This window comes from Thalassophryne amazonica, chromosome 12, assembly GCF_902500255.1.
Source record: "Thalassophryne amazonica chromosome 12, fThaAma1.1, whole genome shotgun sequence".
NCBI lineage: Eukaryota > Metazoa > Chordata > Actinopteri > Batrachoidiformes > Batrachoididae > Thalassophryne > Thalassophryne amazonica.
The window spans coordinates 67,764,048-67,791,561 of record NC_047114.1 but is presented as its reverse complement, the minus strand read 5'-3'; the positions used below and the strand labels follow the sequence as shown (position 1 = coordinate 67,791,561).

The 27,514-nt window shown below is 39.9% G+C and overlaps 1 protein-coding gene across 2 annotated transcripts in view; it reads left to right on the top strand.

The window, feature by feature from the left end:
* Nucleotides 1-27,514, top strand: part of LOC117521852 (ephrin type-B receptor 1-B) — a 667,735-nt gene that overhangs the window by 166,015 nt on the left and 474,206 nt on the right. For both annotated transcript variants that reach the window (XM_034183208.1, XM_034183207.1), the window contains exon 2: nucleotides 21,976-22,040. In XM_034183208.1, the coding sequence (XP_034039099.1) occupies nucleotides 21,976-22,040 (65 nt within the window). The remainder of the gene's footprint in view (nucleotides 1-21,975; nucleotides 22,041-27,514) is intronic.

Here is a 27,514-nt window from a genome sequence, read left to right as displayed (position 1 = left end):
AAATGGACTGCATCTATGTTGTGCTTTTCCATCTGCATCAGATGCTTAAAGCACTTTACAATGATGCCTCACATTCACCCATTCACACAAACACACACTGATGTCATGCAAAGCGCTCACTACACACCGGGAGCAACTTGGGGATTAACTTTTTAGATAACTTTAAAAACCATTATCAAACCAATTATCTTCCAATTAATCTTTGTCTGGTAACTTTTAAACCGATAAACAAAATCAACAAAGCTGAACAGTGACAGACATTTTTAAAATTAGTTTAGCCCTTACCTGTTAAAAATTTTGTAACAAATGCACAGCTATAACCTTTGTTAACAGAAAAGAGCTGCTTGTATAAAAAGCATCTCAATAGTCTACAAACAAAAGAGAAACAGCCCCAAAAGAAAAAAAACAAACATTTCTTTTAACACCATACCAATAGGCTGCCGATATCACCTAAGTCATCCAGAGGCATACGTTTTTAACTTATGGTTCAAATTTTAACCAAGCAAATTTTGGACAAGTTATTTAAAATTACTGTCATGTCTGAAGTTTTATTAAGTGAAAATATCAGATATATGTTTTAGTTTTAAAGTAATGTGCTAATTTTTAAGGTTTTGTGAGCACATCCTGTGACCAGCAATGCATTTTGGGTAGGATGATGTAATCTCAGTACATCAGGACAGGGCAAATGCATTTCAGACACTCTGTTCAGGCTCCACAGACAACAGCATTAAACTCTAGTGCCTAAAACTCTCTTGAATATATTCTCTGCGTTTATAGATGTTGGTTTTATTTGCGTTTGTTAATTTCCACGCATTTTAAATGTAGCAGACAGGGATTACTATATCTGGAATTTTGTTTTCAAGGCCTCTACTGCCATCTACTGGTCAGTAGTGTTCACTAAGCGTGTGGGAACCAGTAGATAACAGTGTTCTATTTATTTTGACCCCAGTTATGTCAGATGATTGTCAAATCAACTTTTTGGCTTTGCAAATGGCTTTTTTTTTGTGTGCAATGAATGTATACATTATACAAGTTTCACTTTTTTAATGGAATTACAACCTTATTTTTTTTTCAGATTCTCCCATTTTTTGCATCCAGCCTTATTTCCTTTAGAAATTTCCTTGACAAATAATATAAATCTATTAGGACGTCAGGTTATGTGTTACACATATACATGTGTGTGTATATATTTTCCAACTTATTCCCATTGATGAAACTTCATTTTCTGCCTGAAAGCTTATTAGATGAGTGTGTTCAGAGCTCTGTTTGTTTACAAAATACACACGTGTTACAGACCTTGAAATCCAACAGCAGGGATTGATATTATCCAAAGATTTATGAACATACAAATTAACCTGCTTATCCTTTATCATGATTTTCTCCGTTGTGAGATATAAAAGTGTCTTATCGTAGCGTTCGTGTGTATATGCATTATAACTCAGCGCACGAGCGACGTTATGATATTCTTCAGAACGACGACATATGCAACATGCATCCAGCAGCAGACACGCTGCTGTCATAGACAACTGCCTGTAAAGTTTTTTGGCAAGTTATAACATTCTAAACAGCGTAATTTGTAATGAAAGCCGCTTCATTTGTGCGGCTCTTTTGGCGCCATGTTTATTTTTTCAGAGACAGCAGTAAGCTCCTCCTACCCCTCCAAACGGAGGGATTTGTAGCCCTTCGCCTTCCCCTCCGCCTCGCTCCAAAAAGAGGCACTTTTACCCAGAATCCTTTGCGATGTGTCTGTTTGTTACAAAACCTCAGAATTAGTGCATTATTCAACATTAAAAGATATATGTTATATTTTAACTTTGTACAAATGACATAATTGACATTAATGGAGTTATTCTATCGGTATTAATGTTATTTATAATCAAAACCATAAGTCAGCATGACTATTTTTCAAGACCTGCGCCTGACCGGAGCATCATAATTGATAGAGAGTTGGCTTTATGGCTGCTCTCAGAGTGCCTCTGTGCTGGGAGCTCTATAAAAAAAACAAAACAAAAAAAAACAAGAGTTTCAAGCAGCGGCAGAATGTTGAAAGAAAAGTGTGGTCTCATTGTTGTGGTCTATTTTTATTAATGTAAGCTATTAAATTTGTTCTACTGCTAGTTGTAGTTGTGTCAGAAGTAATATTGGAATTTGTCGGTTATCTGTAACTTCCGATACATTTTTGGGTGGTTTGTTTTATCTTTATTGAAGATAATTTTTCAGTTATCTGATTCTGTGCCCACCACTGGGTGCAGTGAATAATTTTCCATAATATACATGTCCAACATCTGTTGAACATGTCTGGGCTTATTGCAGGGAATAACATAAAATCATGTACCTGTCCAACACTTGTTGGACATTTCTGGGCATCTTGGAGGGAATAATCTTCTATCATATGTCTGTCCACCACCTGTTGGACATGTCTGGGCTTATTGCAGGGAAAAACAAAACAATCATGTACCTGTCCAACACCTGATGGACATTTCTGGGCATCTTGGAGGGAATAATCTTCCATCATATACCTGTCCACCACCTGTTGGACATGTCTGGGGTTATTGCAAGGAATAACATAAAATCATGTACCCGTCCACCTCCTGTTGAACATGTCTGGGGTTATTGCAGGGAATAACACAAAAAATTATGTACGTGTCCAACACCTGTTGGACATTTCTGGGCATCTTGGAGGGAATAATCTTCCATCATATACCCTTCCACTACCTGTTGGACATGTCTGGGCTTATTGCAGGGAATAACATAAAATCATGTACCTGTCCAACACCTGATGGACATTTCTGGGCATCTTGGACGGAATAATCGTCTGTCATATACCTGTCCACCACCTGTTGGACATGTCTGGGCTTATTACAGGGAATAACATAAAATCATGTACCTGTCCAACACCTGATGGACATTTCTGGGCATCTTGGAGGGAATAATCTTCCATGATATACCCGTCCACCACCTGTTGGACATGGCTGGGCTTATTGCAGGGAATAACATAAAATCATGTAGCTGTCCAACACCTGTTGGACATTTCTGGGCATCTTGGAGGGAATAATCTTCCATCATATACCCGTCCACTACCTGTTGGACAAGTCTGGGCTTATTGCAGGGAATAACAAAACAATCATGTACCTGTCCAACACCTGATGGACATTTCTGGGCATCTTGGAGGGAATAATCTTCCATCATATACCTGTCCACCACCTGTTGGACATGTCTGGGGTTATTGCAAGGAATAACATAAAATCATGTACCCGTCCACCTCCTGTTGAACATGTCTGGGGTTATTGCAGGGAATAACACAAAAAATTATGTACGTGTCCAACACCTGTTGGACATTTCTGGGCATCTTGGAGGGAATAATCTTCCATCATATACCCTTCCACTACCTGTTGGACATGTCTGGGCTTATTGCAGGGAATAACATAAAATCATGTACCTGTCCAACACCTGATGGACATTTCTGGGCATCTTGGACGGAATAATCGTCTGTCATATACCTGTCCACCACCTGTTGGACATGTCTGGGCTTATTACAGGGAATAACATAAAATCATGTACCTGTCCAACACCTGATGGACATTTCTGGGCATCTTGGAGGGAATAATCTTCCATGATATACCCGTCCACCACCTGTTGGACATGGCTGGGCTTATTGCAGGGAATAACATAAAATCATGTAGCTGTCCAACACCTGTTGGACATTTCTGGGCATCTTGGAGGGAATAATCTTCCATCATATACCCGTCCACTACCTGTTGGACAAGTCTGGGCTTATTGCAGGGAATAACATAAAATCATGTACCTGTCCAACACCTGATGGACATTTCTGGGCATCTTGGAGGGAATAATCGTCTGTCATATACCCGTCCACTACCTGTTGGACATGTCTGGGCTTATTGCAGGGAATAACACAAAATCGTGTACCTGTCCAACACCCGTTGGACATATATGGGCATCTGGGAGGGAATAATCTTCCATCATATACCCGTCCACCACCTGATGGACATGTCTGGGCTTATTGCAGGAAATAACACAAAATCGTGTACCTGTCCAACACCCGTTGGACATTTCTGGTCATCTGGGAGGGAATAATCTTCCATAATATACCCGTCCACCACCTGTTGGACATGTCTGGGCTTATTGCAGGGAATAACATAAAATCATGTACCTGTCCAACACCTGTTGGACATTTCTCGGCTTGTTGGAGGAAGTAATTTTATAATCACATACATATGGAATAGGAGCAGGTGAGTTTAAAGTAAGCTTGAGCTTGTTTTTTCAGTTTCTTGTATTTCCAAAGCCAAAGTGTGCAAAGTCCACTACTGCATTTGGCACAAAGGGAATTGAGCAACACTGACAATTTTGTTTTGTAGTTTGTCTTCCTGAGTAACCTCTGCTCTGTTTATTCCAAAAGTATTTCTGTCTCTCAAAACTTGTCTTTTGTTCCCCTGAGTGATTAGTTGGGGAGACACAATCCTGCTTGTCACTTTGTTGTCAGACTCATATTAACATGCCAGTCTCAGCGGGCGACCGCGGTGCTTCATCACCTTTAAGTGCTTATTTCAATCTGGTTGATTTGTCTCTGTGCCTTTTCATCTTCATCCTTCCCTCTCTGTTTGTCTTTCTTCGTCAGCATCCTTCATTTTGTTTTGTCCCCTCTTGGTTCCATTTCTGAGGAAGATAAACCCCTCTTAAATCAAAACCACTCGAGAGCCTCAGATCTTGTTTCAGACGCTCTTCTCTCAAAGAAAAGACATTCTCCTCACAGCATCCAGCATCTGGACATGATTGTTTCATTGAATTACAAAGTGCACAAGCGTCCTTCGATGAGGGGAACGTAGTGAAGTGGAAGGAGGATTTGGAGAATGAATGAATGGGAGCGATGTCTTATGTGATGGCAAGAGAAAGCCGGAGAGAATTATCTGCCGTATTGACTGAGCAGCCAGGGAGCTTCAGCACATGTTCTATCGACCGATAGCCATGCAGTCATACAGACATGGCAACAAAAGACGGGTATTACCCAGTCATGCTGCCGTAATGACTTGCAAACTGTAGAATTAAACTCATACATAAAAGCAGATAGAGGGCGAAGAGATTGGCCAATCTTTTCCTGCTGCTCTTTCTTCTCATTTCTATGGCTGTTCTCCAGCCTGAGCGCGAGCAATATGTAATCACGCGTGTCTATGAGATGTATCATGCCATTGCTTGCTGACGTGTAATTGTGTGAAGAGGACTGACTTATTGATCTGTAATGCAGGGCCCCATCAATGTTTAATGCAGTCTCTCCTGCTCTTACATTTCTCTCTCGATCCTTCCCTCTCTATCTGTGGAAACAGCCGAGCATTTGGTATTGATCTGTCAGTTGCCGCTAATGAGAAGGAGCTGTGCTTTCTGGGATTGGATGTTGTAGGTCTTGGTTTTGGCTCAGCACGCGGCTTCTGGGTTACTGGTAGAGGTGGGCGGATCGATCCTAATATCGATAATATCGATACCAATGCTGGTATTGATATTGAATGATCCTCATGTAAAAAGATCGATACGCAAGCTTTTTTTCTCTCACGCACGCACTGACTGCTGTGCACGCAGATTCAGCAAAGTCTACTCTCTGTCTGTAAGAGCAGCACTGCGCTGTGTCACACAACACGGAGCAGCGCACCCTTGTATTGTGGTTTGTCAGCCTCTACCTCAGGAGATTTTGTTTTAAGTTGTGTTGAGTGATTTTTTTTAAACAAAAATGTTGATTGTGATAATAAAATATTTCATTGTCACGTACTATGTTTGCCGAAATTCTATCCTAGGTCTTTTGGATCCTTTGAATCTATGAAGCTTAAATATGAAAAAGTATTGTCATCGGTATCAGTATCGATATCGGCGATACTGGGCCTGTATTTACTTGGTATCAGATCAATACCAAAATTCCCTCTATCACCCACTTCTAGTTACTGGCAGTGTATCACTTCCACGAGCCGTATATAATGGACCAACACTCTTGCATTGTGCGATGTAAGAGTAACTAATATTCTGTGAAGTAGTCACAATACATCCTTTGGCCTTGTGTCTTCTTGAATCCATTTAAGTCTTGCTTCCCTGACACCTACAAGCTATTGTTTTCCGATAGATTTATGAGCAGTGGATACGTAGTCAACATTAAGCTCCCCATGTTAATAATTTTCCCACAGACTGAACTGCCAGTGAACCTGGCTGAGTTTAATTTATTGGTGCTCACAGGTGTTGCTGACATTGCAGAATACGAATGCAGGAAAAACACTCTGGGCTTTCCTCCAAACACCAGGGACTAAACTATCTATTGTCTCTCCTTCTGTTCACACCAATAAAAAAAAAAAAAAAAAATTATTTGAAAGCAGGGTGAGTGGACATGGTGGAATATAACTGTCGTGAGAGTCGGGAAACCAGGAAAAATGTAAATAACTGCTTTCAAGAAGGATTTCATGCTCATAAGAGTAATAATTGCATGAAATTACAAGGTTATGAAAGTTTAATTAAAAACTTGTCAAGTTGTGTCAAACGCTAAATGCACGCTATTTTTGCAACTACATTTGATCTGTTGGAAAATTAAGGGACTGCTATTTTTGCACTTTTGTTTTCTGATACAATAGATTGACAACCTATTTTCAGAGAGGGCCATATCCTGAAGTTGGAAGTGCAGAGCACATTTGGAGCATGTCCAACTCAGCTTTACCATTAACATGATGTGTGTTATCTGAATACAAAGTAAAGTGCAATGTGCAGATTGTATTTTTATTGCATTTTGTTAATTAGTTGGATGTGTGTTTTGTTTGCAACATGAATTAAACCAATCACTCTGTTATCTGTCCTCCCCCTTTTATGCCTGAAACACACATTTGTTGCACGCGCGTGACTTCTCACACACTCCTCTGATTTGGATGTGTATAATTGCAGTGGCGCTGCATTTCTCTTGCGTTTCTGTTGAATTGCTACTCCACTTTCTACATTTGTTTTTGATAAGGGCTTCATTCCGCAGTCTGTATTTTATGTGACTTTTTTTGGAAGCGATTTTTACAGGGCAAAACCAGCTTGGGCATTTGGGTGTGCTTATGCATGCACCATAGTTTTATGTTTCCTATTCTTAAAATTTATTTTGAAATCTCGACATGATTTTGGTTGAAAAAAGTAGGAATTGTTGAATTCAGACTTATAAAGTGCTTATGGCCCCTTCACACATAGTGCAAAGGTTGGACAGCGTTTGGGCGAAAACGGTGGAACAGTGCAAAACAGTTCGAAATTAACGCACCACAAAACATTGTGGCAACAGACAGGCGTGCCCGAACCCGGTGCAAGAGTTTGTGCACGTGCTTTTGTCTTTTGGGCAGGAACACACAGTGCCAGCTGCGGCACATCCCGCTGCTTATGTGGAGGAAATATAAAAAAACGGTGGGACCACATCGCACCGCTTATGTGGAATATCGAAAAAATAAAACCAGTCGCTACCTGTGGGACCACATCAAAATGCTTATGTGGAAAAAAAAACATACAACCCACTGGACGCGAACTCACGCCATCCAAAATCTCTGATTGCCAGTCAGCACCTTACCACTGAGCTACGGAGCTGTTCTTTGAAAGCTGTGGGAATCTGCCTCATATCAGGAAGGACATGGAAGTATTACAAAAACAAAAATAAATAAAATCACACACCATATAAAAATCGCATTTATCAAGTGAGAAATACAAATATGATCTGTCTCTTCCTCTGTAAATGACCCATGGTCACAGACATACAGTCATGAAATGACATGAATGAGAAGCAGTTCGCTCATCTCATTCATGTCCACATGTGCTGGTGCATCTCCAACTGCCGTGTGTGTCTTTTGGATGACGCGTCACAGGACATCATGTCATGTGGAACAGAGCTCATGTGGGTGACGTGACAGTGAGATCGTCTGCTGTGTGTTCTGATCTGATGGTCTATTTCAACCTGGGAGCAGCCTGTCCATGTGCGCGTGATCGCTCGCTGCAGCACGTCACCACAGTGATATGTTTTTATTTATGTCCACTTGATAAGAGCAAACAGACACACGCGTATCACAGTGGACAGCTGTTTGTCCATGTCCATCCAAACACAGTACGTGGTGTCCAGCTGGAATGTCCAGATCCACAGATTTCCACAGCTGTTTCAGTGGGAGGACACACCCCTGTCATTTCAGCGCACACACCAAAGCCACACTCATGTGGGTCTTAGACAAATGTTTCTGCGAGTACGAAAGTGATTGTCTGCAGTCTGTTGTCATGCCAAAAGTACGACTGGCCACAGATTTTGTAAGTGCCATGCAAGTGGTTAGACATTAGACGTTCGTGCGTGTCACCTGGAATTTGGTGCTGACCAAATTCCAGGTGACACAATGGGTTTGCACAACACACACTTTGTGTTTCAGGCGCTCGTATGTGCAAATAGTTGTAGCAACAGGTGTACGAGGCGTTGGAGGCAGGGACGACATTACACAGTTTGCACACAATTTCTGCATCACGCACAGTAAGTGTGCACGTCGTCCAAACTTCGCACTATGTGTGAAGGGGCCCTTAAAACTGGAGGGGCTTTCAAATTTCACAAAACTGAGAAAATTTAGTTTCTACCAAAATCCAAACATTATAATGTAGGTTTATTTTTGTAACATGTTGCAAAATTACAGTTCATTTTAATTAAGAGGGCATTCCACAGAAATTCCACAGTTAATATTGACTTTTCCTTCATCGCATGCGTGAGGTTTTGAAATTACCTGTGACCCATCTTACGTTAACATTCATAAGATTTCTTTTATACCATGGTCAGTGAGAATTCCATGTCTAACTGGCGTGCATTATTTTCATGTATACGCACACGTAGTTCGGTGAGTTAAGTCACTGTTATAATCACTCTGCTCTGGTTGTCACCATAGCAACATGCAAATCAGTTGGCGCAGATCAGCTGTGTTTTGACAGGTGAATGACAGAAACATGATAAAACATGGATTTCCAAGTGAATTTTAATATTTTTGGCCAAAATAAAATGTTGCACTTCGCGGAGTAACACCACTCCGCTTCGCGACATGGTGTTTTGGACTCCGTGTCGTGTATTCAAACCGTATAATGCACGGCTTCTCGTTGTTTAATCCTTACATAAACCACTTCCAAATCTACCAAATGTTGGCAATTGCATCTGATTCCTTGAATTTCGGCCCCTGAGTTGGAGAAATTCGAAATTGTTTCCAGACAGCATGAATTTTGATCAAATTGGCAATATCATGTTATGAATCCTTTCTCTAAATGCTAAGGAATGAAAATAATAGTCGTGCCAAAGAATTTTTTCATGACATATATATATATATATATATATATATATATATATATAAACAGTGGCACTATACCTTTAAACAAATCCATGCTATTTGTTGTTGTTGCTTTTATTGGGGCTTACAGCAGTTTGCTAGTTTATTAGTTTGGTCACTGCAGCAAACAAACAAACAAAAAATAAATGAATAAAATTGCATGGCAATAAAACAAAAACAAAAACAAAAAACTAATCAAAACAGGATTACACTTTCAGTAGCAATTCAACAAGTCATCTATGGCTACAAGTTGGTGGTACCTTTTCTTCACAACCATGAGTCTGACACATTCAGACATTATTTGGAGAAGAATGTCTCTTTTTGGTGAAATAGTTTTGTGACTGACAATGCTATTTAAACTGTATTAAGCAAGTCATATGACAGTTTTTATACTCCAAATCATGCTAGTCAGTTTTAAATGCAAATCTGCACCTATTTCTGTTGTATGACAAACTGGGAACTGAAAACAGACTCAAAATGCAAAGAGGTGGGTTTAAAGGAAGGCAGGAGACATGGAATAGAGGATGGATATGTAGAGACCTTGGGAGTTGTAGGGGGACTGCCTCAGGGTTAACGATCCAATCCACCACAAACCATCCTAGAAATTGTGGTGCCAACTTGTGAGACTCCACCTGCAGCGGAATGTTGGCCGAAGACAGCCACACCTCCTCCCCAGGATGGTAGAGTGGAGCCAGGGTCCATTGGCGGTCTGCATGATGACAAGCCCGGTCTCTGGATCCAAGCAAGGCAGAACGGCAACAGTCCAGACCCTGCAACATCACCAGTGGTGCTCCTGGACAGACTGCATGGCTAATTCCACTTCATGGTCTGGGAATAATGGTGGTTAGAAACCCAGAGAGCATTCAAAGGACTCCTGTAGCTGTGTACACCTGGGAGTTGTGGGGATACTCTGTCCAGGGCAGATGGTCACTCCAAGCAGCATGGTCCCTGGCAGTGGTGCAACGGAGTGCAGACTCCAGTTCCTGGCTGACCCGTTCTGACTGGCCGTTGGACTGGGGGGTGGAATCTAGAAGACAGACTGACCGTGGCCTCCAAGGCTGAACAAAATGCCTTCCAGACTTGAGATGTGAACTGGGGGCCACCATCCGAGACAATGTCAAGCAGAATGCCATGCAGACAAAAGACGTGGTGGCCTAGGAGGTCAGCGGTCTCTCGGGCTATGTGAAGCTTGGGGAGGGAACAAAGTGAGCAGTCTGGGAGAATTGGTCGGTGTGAATCACAGTATATGATAGTGGAAGTGTAGTCACGAAATCCAGGCAGATGTGACCAGGAACGATGTGGGACCAGAAGAGGATGGAGGAGACCAGTGGTAGGTTGGTGAGATGACTTGCTTCCTGCACAGACTGAACAAGACAAAACAAAGGATTTCCTAGGCCCGTTCCTAAAGGTGCCCATAAGGCCATAGCATCCCACATGTGCGATACACATGCAGACCACACGTGTGTTGCTGTTTGCAAAGCCACACTTGTGGGGGCACTTTCACAAATTTGACATCCAGTTCGAAAGTGATTGTCTGCTGACTGTTTTTGCGCTAATAGCATGAATGGCCACACATTTTCTAAGTGCCAATCGAGTGGTGTTAGATGTGCGTGCGTGTCACCTGGAATTTGCCGATACCTGCCGCGAGAGGGATCGAATGGGCTCTCACAGGGCACACTCTGTCTTTCAGCCACTGGTGTGCGCAAATAGTTGTAGCAACAGGTGTACGAGGGGTTAGAGGCAGCTGCAATTTTACACGTATTGCATACGCTTCCTGCATCATGCGCACTTCATGCACAATTCGACCACATTTGTACTATGTGTGAACGGGCCCTAATTGATGCAGGTGTGCTGCAGCCACAGGTGTACGCTTCACTAGCAGAGAAACACAGAAGGCAAGGGGAGACAACACAACAGAGCCAGACTGATTCCCCACACCACGACTTCAACCCAACCTGGGAAAAAAAAGACTTTATGCCATTAAAACATTGTCTATGAGTTCCTCGGAAATGCATTCAATTTGTAAGCTTTGGTCAGATGGTTCTGTATAAGTTAATGAGGAAAGTGCACCTCGTAGTTTTGAAACAGCAGTCCTTTCTAATTAATATGGGCAGCTCTTTTTCTTAATGAAACTTTTCAAATCCACTTAGGATTCAGTGGCTGAACAGCCTGCATAATAGCTCATTTAAAACCACACACACCCAAACAAACTCACAAAGACACAAGCAAGCTCACCAGGGACTTTATCCAATTCCCCATTGGCAGTGGACAGGTGTGTGAGCTATGGCTTGACGGCTTTCTGGGTCCCGCCCCGTTGCTAATAACCACTTTGCATGCTCCATTTACTCATCTTCTACTCATACATGCCTCTAATGGTTTACCCTCCCAAGGGCCTTTGACCTTTTTTTTTTTTTTTTGGTTGAGACATTCACCACCTTCTGCTTCCATCCAACCACCTTTTTTTTTGCTTTTACAAAGGAAATGGAAAACGACCTACCAAGTGGCTTTATGATATGAGTAAAGCTTCTGTGATTTCCCCAGAGAAGGGGTTGGCAGTCCCAACAACGCTGGCTGGTGCCGAAGGCTGTTTCATGCTCCTATCTCCACAGCTGACAGCGAGTCGTGCAAGCGGGCGGGCAGGCCGTACTTGGCTGGCGTGCTGTGGAAACTCGACAAGGGGAGGCTGATCTTAGGGAAATTGAAATACTCTGATGGAAGCTGGGTGTGAACAAGGCTGTCACTGTAGGTGTACACAGAAAATTGCTTTCCGAGTTGGCTGCTGGGTGACGTGCACGTGATGCGTGTGCATATTGTGTGTGTGTGTGTGTGTGTGCATGTGCGCACACTTGTACATATGCAGCTGAATTACTCAGGGTAATTGGTTTCATGACTAACACTTTCTCCCTGTTACACTGATAATAAAAAGCCTCCTTACCAATGATGTGTCATTCACAATAATAATAATTACTGTTTTAAAATGTATTTATTAAAGCACTGCCCTAGAATAATTCAAATTAGGTCAGACCACAAAAGGTTACACATCATAATAATGCAGACAGAAAAAAACAACCACACACAATTTAAAATTAAAAACTTACAAAACCCCAGAAATAAACAGGAAAGACACCAAGTTCAGAGTTCACAACCCTGCAACAACACATGATGTAATAACTCTGCATTATGTAATTACTCTAAAAGGTTGCCAATTTTCACTTCACTTAGGGAATAGCCCTGTTGTGTCTGATGATTTGCGGGCATTCATGCTGGTTATATGGTCGCAAATTGAGCTTTACCGGTAAAAGGGAGTTTTACCGGTGACACATTATTTATTACTGGCGACACGTTATTTGCGACCGTATAACAGCATGAACGTCTGCAAATCATCAGACACAAGGGGGTTATTCCCATTCTAATCCAATTCAATCGTTTGCACAGTTTATTTTTCTGTAGGTAATTCGGGTGGTGAGCCTTACCGTGAGGTAGCATCACTCCAACAGTGGTCAGGGTGCGGAGTAATCCATCAAATGTGAAAATCCATCAAATTCAGCAATTGTGAAACGGTAATTCTGTATCACAATCCAATTCAGTACTTTTGTATGGTATCTTAAATTCACCCATTTCGGCATTGTCGTTGGTACGCGAGTTTCAGCGCCATTATGACATCTGCGTAGCAGTGTGCGCATCCGGTCAGCTCACAGACTAATACATCCAAATGTGAAACGGTCAAATATTTTGCCACCGTTATCCCGATATTAGAAATTCACACGATTAACCAATCAGATTTGCGGAAAAAATGTAATTGGATTAGAATGTGTAATAACAGATTTTGTAATAATATGCCTCATTTTGTACAGCTTGAAAACTACATGTAATATTAATAATATTGTAGGAATGCATCAAATCACTGTCATTAAGATGCACAATTTTAATATGATTAATCATGTATTCCTACTGAATATAGACTAAAATACACAAACAAAATGTTGCTTTTGTGTCTGTTTTGTTACACATTATCAAAGCTCCTAGTAAAACGTACTGGGTAATTTTACTCACTGCTTGAGTGGTTTAGAACATATTGTGCTTCTCAGCGAGTGTCAAAATCCAACCTCTTGTCTGTGCAGTGACACGTGTGTAATGGATCAAGTAGGGGATTTCCTGTTGTGGTAAAATACGGTGATGACCTTGTGTGTCCTGTAGCCAACTACAATAATCATGAAGGTCCAACAGGAACCCTCAAGTCATGAATCAGCAAGTCCCAAGTCAAGTCTCAAGTCATAATGACCACCAGTTGTTTGCAAGCTGACTTCAGACTGACGTGGGACTTGCAGATTGATGACTTGAGAATGACTTGACAGTGACTTACTCCCACATCTGCCCTGAACATAAGACTGCTAACAGGGCTCTGGTGAAGCAAGAAGTCCTCAATGGCAGATCAGGCAGAGGGGGTGATGGTTTGTAACTCAGTGGCTCTGAAGGCGGATGAAGGCTGCAGTAGGTTCTCAGACCTTGGTTCTCTGGGATTTCCCAACCATTGGACCATGTTAAGGATCTATTACGGACTGTGTTTATCAGCGTGCAATGACATTTCCACGTTAGACAAACCAAGACGTGACTAGATCGACCCTGGATTTAGACTTTCACCATGTCCACATCCCATCCAGGAATCAATCAAGAAACAGTCTTCCTCACCACAGAGGGATCTTCGTTGCCGCAACGTTATTCTAGGCATCAGTTTAATATATTGTGTTGTTGACATATATAGATGAAAGCAACCATTTTGATCGGTTATTATGTAATTTACTACATAATTGCAGTATAATTCATGAATGTATGAATGTATTTGTGAAAATGCACTTTTTTGAGTACAGTTTCAGTGGTATAATACACTGTGAATGCCAGCTGCAATAGTTCAAAAAGGTCACTCAGTGATCATTTTTTCAAAAGATAGTTTGAAATTACTTTCTCAAGGATTTTCAATAGAAACAACAAATTAGGCTCAGCATTTTATAGTAATCCTTGGATCCAAACCACATTTCTTGTGGAGAGGTTTAACCACAACAGTCTTGAAGGAAGCTAGAACTGGCCCAGTAGTGATCGACAAGTTTACAGCATTTAAGACACAACCTAAAAAAATGTATTGATGGGAAAGGACAGTGAGAACAAGCTATACGTATTTGTAGTACCAATAACAAACTCTGACAGATAATGTAAATTCAGACAGAGCCTGTCTGGAGATGAAGTCTGTATTAGTCATACCAGAGGAATGCCCTGATCCTCTTACAGTACCCTGAGGTATGCACTTTGTTATATCCACTATTCTGTTATTCAAAAGTCAATACACAAACTCCTACCCCAGCTAACAGACTAGTGTCACTGATTTAGTGTTGTTACAGTGTGAAACTAGAGCAGAGCACAAGCCTCCACCAACACTAGTTTCCAATTCCACAAAATTTTACCTTGGAAAAAAAATTCAATATCAAAGTCTTGTTAGAAGTGACTTTTCATAAGCTAAATTAAATGTGATCAAATGTCAGAAGTATGTAGGTGATTCTTAGACTACGGGCACTTATTATGTCCTTTGATCATATTGTATGAAAAACAGAAAAAAGGGGAAATTTCACACTTTTATAGTTATCTTTACAATGAAAGTGTTTTAAGAAATTTGTTCTAGTAGTCAATGATGACTTTTTCACCTTTTTTCAGCATCATTATATGCAAATATTGCCGTTTTGTGCTTGTCCCACACCCAAACTTTTGATCTTCAATGATAAAAATGAATGGTAAAAAAAACGTTTTTCTAATGTTTTAAAATATCTCTGAATAAAATATCAGTAAAATAATCAAAACATAATTGGGGTATTCAATGTCATACAACTGTTGTGATTTTTTTAAACAAAATGTAGTTGTCCCACACTATTGCCGTAATTTCCACCACAACACTGTAATGTCCCTTTAAACAGTTTGTATGAAAGATTGATAAACAGTTATGAGATAAACAGTGATATCAGAGCACATGTATATAGTGCCAAATCATATCAAACAGTTGCCCCAAGGCGCTTTATATTGTAAGGCAATGGTGTGGTGGAAATTACATTTACAAGGCCAATAGTGCCTGTAGTTAAAGAATCACCCATGTATTTAGTTCATGCACTTGAATCAAACTTTTTTGTGGTTAGGGTTTTTTTCAACTTTTTTAGGTTCTGAATTCTTTTTCAGATAATTCTTTCAGAGAATTGGTTCTCTCTGCTATGCACAATTAATCTATCAATTTATATACAGTAGTGTTCAAAATAATAGTAGATTAATCCATGTTTTGAGTATATTTCTTATCGTTACATGGGAAACAAGGTACCAGTAGATTCAGTAGATTCTCACAAATTCAACAAGACCAAGCATTCATGATATGCACACTCTTAAGGCTATGAAATTGGGCTATTAGTAAAAAAAAAGTAGAAAAGGGGGTGTTCACAATAATAGTAGCATCTGCTGTTGATGCTGCAAAGTCAAAACTATTATGTTCAAACTGCTTTTTTAGCAATCCTGTGAATCGCTAAACTAGTATTTAGTTGCATCACCACAGTTTTTCATGATGTCTTCACATCTGCAAGGCATTAATTTTGTTGGTTTGGAACCAAGATTTTGCTCATTTACTAGTGTGCTTGGGGTCATTGTCTTGTTGAAACACCCATTTCAAGGGCATGTCCTCTTCAGCCTAAGGCAACATGACCTCTTCAAGTATTTTGACATATCCAAACTGATCCATGATACCTGGTATGCGATATATAGGCCCAACACCATAGTAGGAGAAACATGCCCATATCATGATGCTTGCACCACCATGCTTCACTGTCTTCACTGTGAGCTGTGGCTTGAATTCAGAGTTTGGGGGTTGTTTCACAAACTGTCTGCGGCCCTTGGACCCAAAAAGAACAATTTTACTCTCATCAGTCCACAAAATATTCCTCCATTTCTCTTTAGGCCAGTTGATGTGTTCTTTGGCAAATTGTAACATCTTCTGCACATCTTTTATTTAACAGAGGGACTTTGCGGGGGATTCTTGCAAATAAATGAGCTTCACACAGGCATCTTCTAACTGTCACAGCACTTACAGGTAACTCCAGATGGTCTTTGATCATCCTGGAGCTGATCAGTGAGTGAGCCTTTGCCAATCTGGTTATTCTTCTATCCATTTTGATGGTTGTTTTCCATTTTCTTCCACGCGTCTCTGGATTTTTGTCCATTTTAAAGCATTGGAGATCATTGTAGACGAACAGCCTATAATTTTTTTGCGTATAAGTTTTCCCCTCTCCAATCAACTTTTTAATCAAACTACGCTGTTGTTCTGAACAATGTCTTGAATGTCCCATTTTCCTCAGGCTTTCAAAGAGAAAAGCATGTTCAACAGGTGCTGGCTTCATCCTTAAATAGGGGACACCTGATTCACACCTGTTTGTTCCACAAAACTGACGAACACCCCCTTTTCTACTTTTTTTTTTACTAATAGCCCAATTTCATAACCTTAAGAGTGTGCATATCATGAATGCTTGGTCTTGTTGGATTTGTGAGAATCTACTGAATCTACTGGTACCTTGTTTCACATGTAACAATAAGAAATATACTCAAAACCTGGATTAATCTTTTTAGTCACATAGCACTACTATTATTCTGAACACTACTGTAAAAGGCAAAAGGAGCTTGCCACCTATAGACCAAAAATGGCAAACAAAAGTGGTTTGCCATTAAATCTAGTGCCATTTTCATCGTATTTGTGTACTATTTATTTATTTTTTAACCCAGACCACTTGAACTGGAAATTAGTGCACCATAATTGCCGTGCATGCCGACAACGTCGCGAGGCAAAGTATCGTTTTCATTTGTGTGTGTGGACAAGATAACTCAAAATCGGCCAGATTTCCTTCTAACTTTGTGGGAATAATACTTTAATAGATATGTACAGATGATTAGATTTTGGAGTAGTTTGGTCAAAGGGCAAAGAAAGCATGGTCAAAAAAAACTTTTTTAGTACATCTCAACAACATATATTTTTCAGCAAAGTATTTGTGATTGATTGGTATTGATAACTTCATAATCAACATCATGGCAATCCCTTGGTGGTGAGGAAGACTGTCTATTGATCGATTCCCGGACATGATACAGAATCCACATCCATGATTGGTCTAGAGATGCCTGTGCGTGGGTTTGTTGAACTTGGGAATGTCGTTGCACGCCGAGAAACACAGTCTTTGACAGATCCTTAGCCTGATCTGATGGCTGTGAAATCTGAGATGACTACGGTCTGAGGACTTGCTGTAGCCTTCATCCACCTTACCGTAGCAGCCACAGGGTACAAAAGATCCCCACTGTGTTTCACCCCAACAGGCTGTTGTCCGTTGTCCAGGTGTCACAATGCAGGCGATGTGTTGGATTTTGACATTCTAACTTCATAATAACATACAGAACCCATGCGATGGTGTCATACATAGTAAAAAAAGTCACACAGAAGCTATGTGATGGAGTCATACGTAGTCAAAAACAGCATTTCGGAAATATGTATATTTACTTTTACATTTATATTATGGTATGTATAGCATGCTGGGTAATACCCTTCATTTTGAATGGCTTTGAAATCAATTCAAGTTCCCTGAGACTCTGATAAAGCAACATCTGCGGGCGCACACACACCTTGTGGAGTAGGGGGCGAGAGGAGAGTGTAAGGGTGGTGACCTGTTTATGAAGTTGAGCAATGTCTGGTGGTGATGTCTTTGTGCAGTTTCTATCTTATCATCAACGTGTGGGTGTACAGCGCTAACCATTGGCTGAGATAGTGGATTACATCCAAACTGAAGACACAAGGAGCATACATTTCACAAAAATTCCCTTACACCTCGCTTACCTGCCAGAGATCACCGCTTAGACAGACCACTCACTCACTTTTCCTGGAAGCTTTTATCTATTCGGCCGCACAAACACAACAGAGGGCATGTTTTGGCAGGACACATTGGAGAACTTGAAATATGCCCTGGTTTGCGGCGAATAAGACGAAAGGTTTAGGCGAGAGAATGAGCTGTCTGTTACGAGGAAAATTATGAATTTATCATTACGCTGCTGACGAGGCCAAGATGTCACCCGCTCCATCACTCTATAAATCTGTGTGTGAGCGTGAAAATGGAGGGACAGAGTGATATAGAGGCGGTCGAGGCCGATGGTTCATGGCTCACACTTCTCCCGTCTGTCCTGGAGCTAAATCAGGTTTTCATGGTTTCAGTGTGCCAACAAGGCAGATATTAATCAAAACCGGCCCGACAAACCTTCTTGTGTGAGCTGCCAGGCCTGTGCATCTATAGTCTGTCACAGAAGATTAGAAAGTGGAGAGATACAGAGAAGCAGACCGAGTAAGCTTTCTGTTTTTGTTGTTGTTGTTTTTTTATTCTGTTTCACACCTGGTGTAATACAAAAAAGGTGAAAGTAAGAAATGTGACAGACAAGTGTGATTCTCTTAACTGTGCCTCTATGACTGAATCATGCTGCATGTCTTCTGCTCCTTTTTCTTTTCTGTGGCTATCAGATGTGTATGATTTTCCATTTTTGTTGTTTTATTGGGGGCATAGAGTAAAGCCAGCCTCCCATTGCCGATTTTTGACCCTGCTTGACATACTGGTTCCAAAAATGTGGAAGGCAGGCCTAATTGTTCATAACTGCATTCTAAAATTTTGTGTCATAATTAGTGACAATTTGAAGCAACATTGAATGCAGCCCAGTGACACAAAAGCTTCTGGCATGCTCACACTAGTGCTAATGTCTGTGGTTTTAAAGGGTCCCTGCCACGCTATGACGTTTTTACATATTCTTTATTTTACATATATATCCATCTGAGTATCTGAATTTACCGCCTCTGTGTTGACCTACTTTTTCGCTGTGACGGATGTGACGTCATTCGAGTAGATGTCTCGCAGCGCAGCTCTGTTTACCAACACGGCAGACATGGACAGCGAAGGCATAGTGCGCGATTATAGCGAATATTTAAGTGACATATCGATTGTTTTTGAAGAAGATGAGGAAGTTTCTGATGAAAGGAAGCCACGGTAAAAATAATGGGCGGCTCCAAACCGTGTATGTTCCAGCCGAACGCGACAGAAAGAGGATGAAGCGCAGCTGACAGCTGACAGCAGCAGTATTAAGGAGGATGACACAGAATGATTTGTTCACTCACCACATTCTTATAAACGATCATTTATTCCTGGCACGGTGTGTTTGTGTATGAAAAAATTTTATTTCAGCAGCACAGCGTGCTTAAATTCAGGAGTTTGTTCTAAAATCACTGAAAATAAAGTTTCTGTACATTCTGTATATATTTAAGCATTTATAAGTCAGTTTCTTGTGATTGCTAATTCTTCACTTTTTATTCAAAGCAAATGATTGCAAATCTTTATCTGAAAAGCTGTCGACCCACATGGGATGGGGGAAAAAGATTTCTAAATAAAAGAAAAATTTACTTCTATATCTGTCAAATTTTATCAGGCACAGTATTGTAGAAAAATGTTTATGCTTAATGGAGACTTTCCTGTCTAAAATACACATACAGAATATCTGTAATCATAAATTGTATCACATCTAATCTACTTTGAATGAACACAAGTCTGAACAAAAAACAGGCTGTTCACTTTACATGCATATGTATATTTGGAAAACACAAAAATTTCAATGTTCTGTTTTTTTCAGGTGCTCATGTGAACACAGTCAGCCGATGCCACTCGTGATTGAGTCTCGCTGTTACAGGGAAATTTCTGCAGTCTTGGCAGAGATGCAACGTGGTGGCGAAAATCCTAAATGTGTCACACAGCTGGCTAGTTTCTCGATTGTGTGTTTGGATGCAGATGTCCTCAGAGTGGCACACTATGCCTACATGATGCTCCACAGTACAAGTCAGCACATGAAATAGTTAGAAAGTTTCATTTACATGGTTTATAGAAAAAAGTAAAAAAATATTCAAATACAAAAAGAATGAACTGTTGTTTTGAACATAAATCCATGCTATTTTTTGTTGCAGAAAGTATGATCATATCGCATATCGGCAATTTGTGCGGTTGTGCTGGGGACACTTGGGAAGACACAGAAGGTTGCCACTACCCGCTTGTGTTGTATTCAAAATAAGGAGTACTTTTCCATCACCATCATCCGACTACACTGGCTTCCAGTTTCCTCCTCTGGAGTGAGGGGTCGGGCTCATCGGTGGTACCTGGTCCGCTTGGCAGCATCAGCCTCAGCTTTGTCCGTTCACGTTGGCTGCTCAGTGGAGGAGGATCATTGGTTGGGATTTCTGGTCGGTTTGGTGTTTTGCAGATCTGAAGAAGCTCTTTTGCTGTCACTCATATAGACTGAATAAAATGTTTTTTAACAAATTGTAAAACACTTCTCATTTGAATGAAACAATGTGAAACTTATGTGAAATTGTATTTTTATTCATTTTATCATGCTATATAAAAATATACAAATAACAACCTTTTTTTTGTTTTTATTTTTCATTTTCCACATATCACATGTTGGATATTTGGCTAACTTTCTCACTGTGAATCCTCCTCTTTTCCACTAAGGAAAGTATATTCTGAACCGTGGTCTCTCTTGCTTTGTCTGCTTTTGTTGTCTCCCTGCATTTTCATTAAAATGAAGGGTTGCCACCAAACTCCTAAAACAGAAGTTAAAACAACTTTAATAAAAACATTGCTTATATACATAAAAAAATGCTGTTTGAAAGTTAGGGTGTTATTGAGATAACATAGACAACTTACCTGCAAAGCTGATCGTGATATGAGAAGGAGACGCAATCACGAGTGGCATCAGCTGACTGTGTTCACATGAGCACCTGAAAAAAACAGAACATTGACATTTTTGTGTTTTCCAAATATACATATGCATGTAAACTGAACAGCCTGTTTTTTGTTCAGATGTCTGTTCATTCAAAGTAGATTAGATGTGATACAATTTATGATTACAGATCTGATATTTTAGACAGGAAAGTTTCCATTTAGCATAAACATTTTTCTACAATATTGTGCCCGATAAAATTTGACAGATATAGAAGTAAAATTTTCTTTTATTTAGAAATCTTTTTCCCCCATCCCATGTGGGTCTACAGCTTTTCAGATAGATTTGCAATCATTTGCTTTGAATAAAAAGTGAAGAATTAGCAATCACAAGAAACTGACTTATAAATGATTAAATATATACAGAATGTACAGAAACTTTATTTTCAGTGATTTTAGGTGGGAATCATGTTTCATGCCTTTTTCTAAAGAAATAAAAAATAAAAATCTTTCTCTGTGTCGCTGAAACGCCAAGACAGAAACGTGTGCTTGGACGCAGCTAACAATGCAATGCTCAGAATATCACCGCGTGACAGAAAGACTCTCAGATATTCCTTCAAGCAAAGTGCCAACACTTTCATTTCATGTCTCTTTTCTTGAGAGAAGATGGAATGCTGTGAAGAATTAATCTCTTTTCTCTTCATTCAGGATAGCGTCAAATGATCACTGGGGTTTGAATGCGGTTAAGTTCCACAGGACAATGCTGGAAATGTCTCTCAGTGTTTAACCGCTTTTTGTTGCTGTGCTTTTTTTGTCTTTCTGTTCTGCAGAGACGGTGATGGACACTCGAGTGGCCACAGCAGAACTGGGGTGGACGGCGTATCCTAATTCTGGGGTGAGTCCTTCAATGCCACATGCTTTTTTAAATGTAGTGTAAAACTCACTTTTAAACTCTTTGTGGAGGCAGGTAACCCAGTAGGTACGAAATATAAAACGCTGCCAGACAGACAAATTGTCAGGAAGGGAGGCACGATGAGTTTATAGACTTAAGTAGTGCCCAATGTAGCTCCTATTATGGGTATTATTTTCTCTCTGTCCCAGCTCATAATGACTTAATGACATAATGGGTTCACGTAAGCCCCAGAATGCAGTACCTAAGATCCTGTAAATGGACGCTGGAGGATAACACAGACATAATGATAGCATAATGATACATTTATGCAGAGAGGAAGTGGAGGTATTAGGGTGAAACAGGGGAGGAGGAGTTTTTTTTTCACATTTTGAGGGAAACTACTTTAGACATTCAGGTATATTTTCCTCCACACAAGGAATTGGATGGTAGCGGTGGTGGGGGGAGGGCACCCAACTATTCAGAGCGCAAGCTGTGCTTTTTGATTTTCAAGCATCGCAGTGTCCTAAGTGTGACTGCACCATAAGGCTAATGGACTTTAAGTGATTTTTAAGACCTTGTTCTCAGCGCACCGATTTAATAATTCAATGAAAGGCTCCACAGCCCAACACTGATAGCATCAAACTTGCAGGAGCTATCCAGGACAGGCATTACTGTTTCCTGCATTTTCTGGGTCTTTGGGAGTTTATGAGGCATTTTACATGCGTGTAAAGGAGATTTTAATACTCTGGAACAGAGCTTTGGCTCCGCTAAAATGTTGGAGAGGGTTTCAGCGTGATGTTTTTGTCTTCCTAAAAGAGCGTCCACTACATCAGCATGGAATGTGGAATAACACAACCAAAAAAAACAAAAAACAAGATTGTCTGTTCACACTCCAGTGGTTGGGGTATTACCTCAGCTGTAGTACCATGAATTGTATGAAAGGAAACACAATGTAATAATATTAATAATCAAGCTATGCAGACTGCCTTGCGAAAGACTTGAGTCCTGTCCAGGGTGTACCCTGCCTTGCTCCCTATGACTCCTGGGATAGGCTCCAGCTACCACGCCCCCCCCGCCCCGCCACCGGTTGACCCACAACTGGAATAAGCAGGTGTAGAAAATGGATGGAAGATATACAGACTTTCAAACCAAGCAAACCACTCTCAGCCTCATTTCAGTTTTCCATTCATGGACAAATATTTTTTTTTTTTCAAATCAATCTTTTGCCTGCTATTGCAAAAATTGTAGGAACCATTTTCAGTGTACACGAATGGGCTGGCGTTATAAAATCAGAATACTTTTATTTCATATCAATGTATTGACAGCGCAAACCCCAGCTGTGTCTTCAATTCTCTTCTGTTTTCATTTTTGTGAGGTATGGGTGATTACTTGGTTGGGTGATGGGCATCAGAGGGGTGATGTTTACCCTGTACACCCACATAATACTGCGCTATAAGAGTATGATAACTATTTCAACATTTAGGAGGAGTGGTAGAAGTGAGGCCAATAAGACAGACTTTTACTATGATTACATGGACAGGAATAGTCCGAGTATTGACCCAATCATAAATAAGAAAAAATGTTTTTATGAGTTGTTTCTAGAATCCCCCATTCATATTCCACTTTATGTAAGTTTGATTCATGATTCATTGGCACATTATGTCCCCTATGCTTTGTTGCAAAATACTGTGAAATCTCCCGTAGCCATATTCCCTGGAGTATAAATCAGGTTTTTTGTTTGTTTCTTTGTTTGTTTTTTACTAGTTTGGGAGGTCTCAAGACTCTTAATCTGATGTGACTGATGTATTGCAAAATCAGATGTTCCTTCTCAATAATAGTGATTGTAATAAATATTTGCATAGGGCTGTCAAAGTAATAAACAAACTCCAATAATAAAAGAATAAATGCCAATAATTGTGAGTTAAGTACAGCAATGCGCAAAAATCACAAATTAAAGAGCTGATAAGACAGAAAAAGGTGTAACATACTTGGATGCAATTGGTGCATGTCTACAATGCACTTCAAAAATAGCACTAAGATTGGAATACGGCTTTAGATTTAGAATATCGCTTACTCCAATTATGATTAGGGGTGGGTATCGATAAGATTTTATCCATATCTATACCATTATTGATGCTGTTTATCGATCTGATTCCTTATTGATTCCCTTATTGATACCTCTTGTGAATTTTTTTGTGTACTAAAAGTGGGCTTTACAGGTTTTCTATGTCAGCGAGTCAAAGAGCTTTTTCTTATCGTGCACCCGCTCTGTGGAACGGTCTTCCTGCGACTATGAGGCAGTCGGAGTCCATGGACATTTTTAAGTCAAGACTTAAAGCCTATTTTTATTCTCTTTCTTACAAATAGTTTTTTTTACTGTTTCATTCTTTTACTTCTGTTTTTAATTATGTATTTTATTATTTTTTTATTATTTATTTATTTTATTTTTTATGTTGAACAATTGTATGTGAGGTGCCTTAAGACCGCTTTTGTTGTGATTTGGTGCTTTATAAGCTGATTAAATTGAAATTAAACAACATTTTATTGAGTCTTAAAGGAAATAAATATGAAATTGGTCACTGGATCCTTAAACTTTGGACATAATAAACTCTACATGGTGGATCCCTGATCTCTGGACATAAAAAGAAATAAACAAAATCTGTAGTTATTGTCAAAAGCAGTTCCTTTCAGACATTATTGGCATGAATGTCTTTCCATACATCTGAGCTGAGCTCTTGCAGCTGGCTGTGCTGCACGTCAGGATGTAATTCATAAAGAATGCAGCACGTCTCATTTTGGGAGGGAAAAAAAATGTTTTAGTCGATTATAGTTTATTGTCTGTATTACGTTTGTGAGAGGTGTCATTTTATTTAAAGCGGCAATTCATTTTGAAGTTATTAATTCCGACCGGACTCTGTCTCGGCAGAGAGCAGCGCAGGGTTTGGAGCTGTGCCAACAGAACGGAGGACAATTCTCATTTCTTGACTGCAACAAGACATAAGTCCCAGTTAGTGACTTTAATCCAAACAAAAGTGACTCACGATATTTTAATGGCTTTGAGAGGGGTTAAGAAGCGGACTTGCCGTTTCTGAAGAGCAGTGAATCAAAGAACCAACGAGCTTGTGGATCGAAGCATTGCTTCATTGGTTCACGCTTCAAAGTGGTATCACACTGCAGAAATGATTGATTACAGAGCCGCTGCAGAGGAATGATCATTTTCCCCAACAAACACCCTTAAAAACAACGGCTGCTCTGAAGGACTGATAAAGGAATCATTAAGCAAAAAGGCTATTGATATCAGTGGATCGAATCATTTCTTAACGATACTCAAAAAGAACCGGTTCTCGATACCCAACCCTAATTATGACAATATTCAGGTTAAATTAATCAGAAAATGCCATTTACATGGCTGTTTACATGTGCATGCAAACAGTAATATTCCAATTTATTATATGGCTATGATACTGCGCGCACTCTGATTGACTCATTCCCGGACTGATATTTTCCCAAAAAAGACCATGACCATGACAATTGGTCAGGATCGTGTATCAGATTTGTTACAAGCCAGAAAGCTAAAAAAACATGATTAGAAAAACCAAGTTGGACATGAACATACTTAATAAATATCTAAACAGCATTGGGAAGATAGATAATTGGCAAAGCTTCTGGGGAAAACCAAATCGTGACTATCCAGGGTTGGGACCAGGAAGCAGAGTTGTAGTCTATTCTATTTAAAATCTATAAAATCTATTTAAGCATAAAAATTCAAAAAGAAAAAAAAATAATATAGCACCTTCAACTGTACCACAGACTGAAACAGTTAAATGTGGTTTATTAAATATTAGGTCTTTCTCATCTAAGTCCCTCTTAGTAAATGATATAATAATTGATCAACATATTGATTTATTCTGCCTTACAGAAACCTGGTTACAGCAAGATGAATATGTTAGTTTAAATGAGTCAACACCCCTGAGTCACACTAACTGTCAGAATGCTCGAAGCACGTGTCGAGGAGGAGGATTAGCAGCAATCTTCCACTCTGGGCTTATTAATTAATCAAAGACCCAGACAGAGCTTTAATTCATTTGAAAGCTTGACTCTTAGTCTCAAAAACCAGTTTTATTTGTTATTATCTATCATCCACCTGGTCGTTACTGTGAGTTTCTTTGTGATTTTTCAGAACTTTTGTCTGACTAATGGACTACCCAGCAGTGGGGAATAAGTTTCATTACAGTAGAAGTCTTTCTGAAAGTGCTGTAACTAGGTTTAAGGATATGATTCCTTCTTTGTTATGTTCTTCAATGCCATATACCAACACAGTGCAGAGTAGCTACCTAAACTCTGTGAGTGAGATAGATTATCTCGTCAATAGCTTTACATCCTCATTGAGCACAACTTTGGATGACGTAGCTCCTCTGAAAAAGAGAGCCTTAAATCAGAAGTGCCTGACTCCGTGGTATAACCCACAAACTCGCAGCTTAAAGCAGATAACCCGTAACCTGGAGAGGAAATGGCGTCTCACTAATTTAGAAGATCTTCATTTAGCCTGGAAAAAGAGTCTGTTGCTCTATAAAAAAGCCCTCCGTAAAGCTAGGACATCTTACTACTCATCATTAATTGAAGAAAATAAGAACAACCCCAAGTTTCTTTTCAGCACTGTAGCCAGGCTGACAAAGAGTCAGAGCTCTATTGAGCCGAGTATTCCTTTGACTTTAACTAGTAATGACTTCATGACTTTCTTTGCAAATAAAATTTAATTATTAGAGAAAAAATTCTTCATAAGCATCCCAAAGACATATCTTTATGTTCGGCTACTTTCAGTAATGCTGGTATTTGGTTAGACTCTTTCTCTCCGATTGTTCTGTCTGAGTTACTTTCATTAGTCACTTCCTCCAAACCATCAACATGTCTATTAGACCCCATTCCTACCAGGCTGCTCAAGGAAGCCCTACCATTAATTAATGCTTCGATCTTAAATATGATCAGTCTATCTTTATTAGTTGGCCTGTACCACAGGCTTTTAAGGTGGCAGTAATTAAACCATTACTTAAAAAGCCATCACTTGACCGAGCTATCTTAGCTAATTATAGGCCAATCTCCAACCTTCCTTTTCTCTCAAAAATTCTTGAAAGGGTAGTTGTAAAACAGCTAACTGATCATCTGCAGAGGAATGGTCTATTTGAAGAGTTTCAGTCAGGTTTCAGAATTCATCATAGTACAGAAACAGCATTAGTGAAGGTTACAAATGATCTTCTTATGGCCTCAGACAGTGGACTCATCTCTGTGCTCGTCCTGTTAGACTTCAGTGCAGCTTTTGATACTGTTGACCATAAAATTTTGTTACAGAGATTAGAGCATGCCATAGGAATTAAAGGCACTGCACTGCAATGGTTTGAATCATATTTATCTAATAGATTACTATTTGTTCATGTAAATGGGGAGTCTTCTTCACAGACTAAGGTTAATTATGGAGTTCC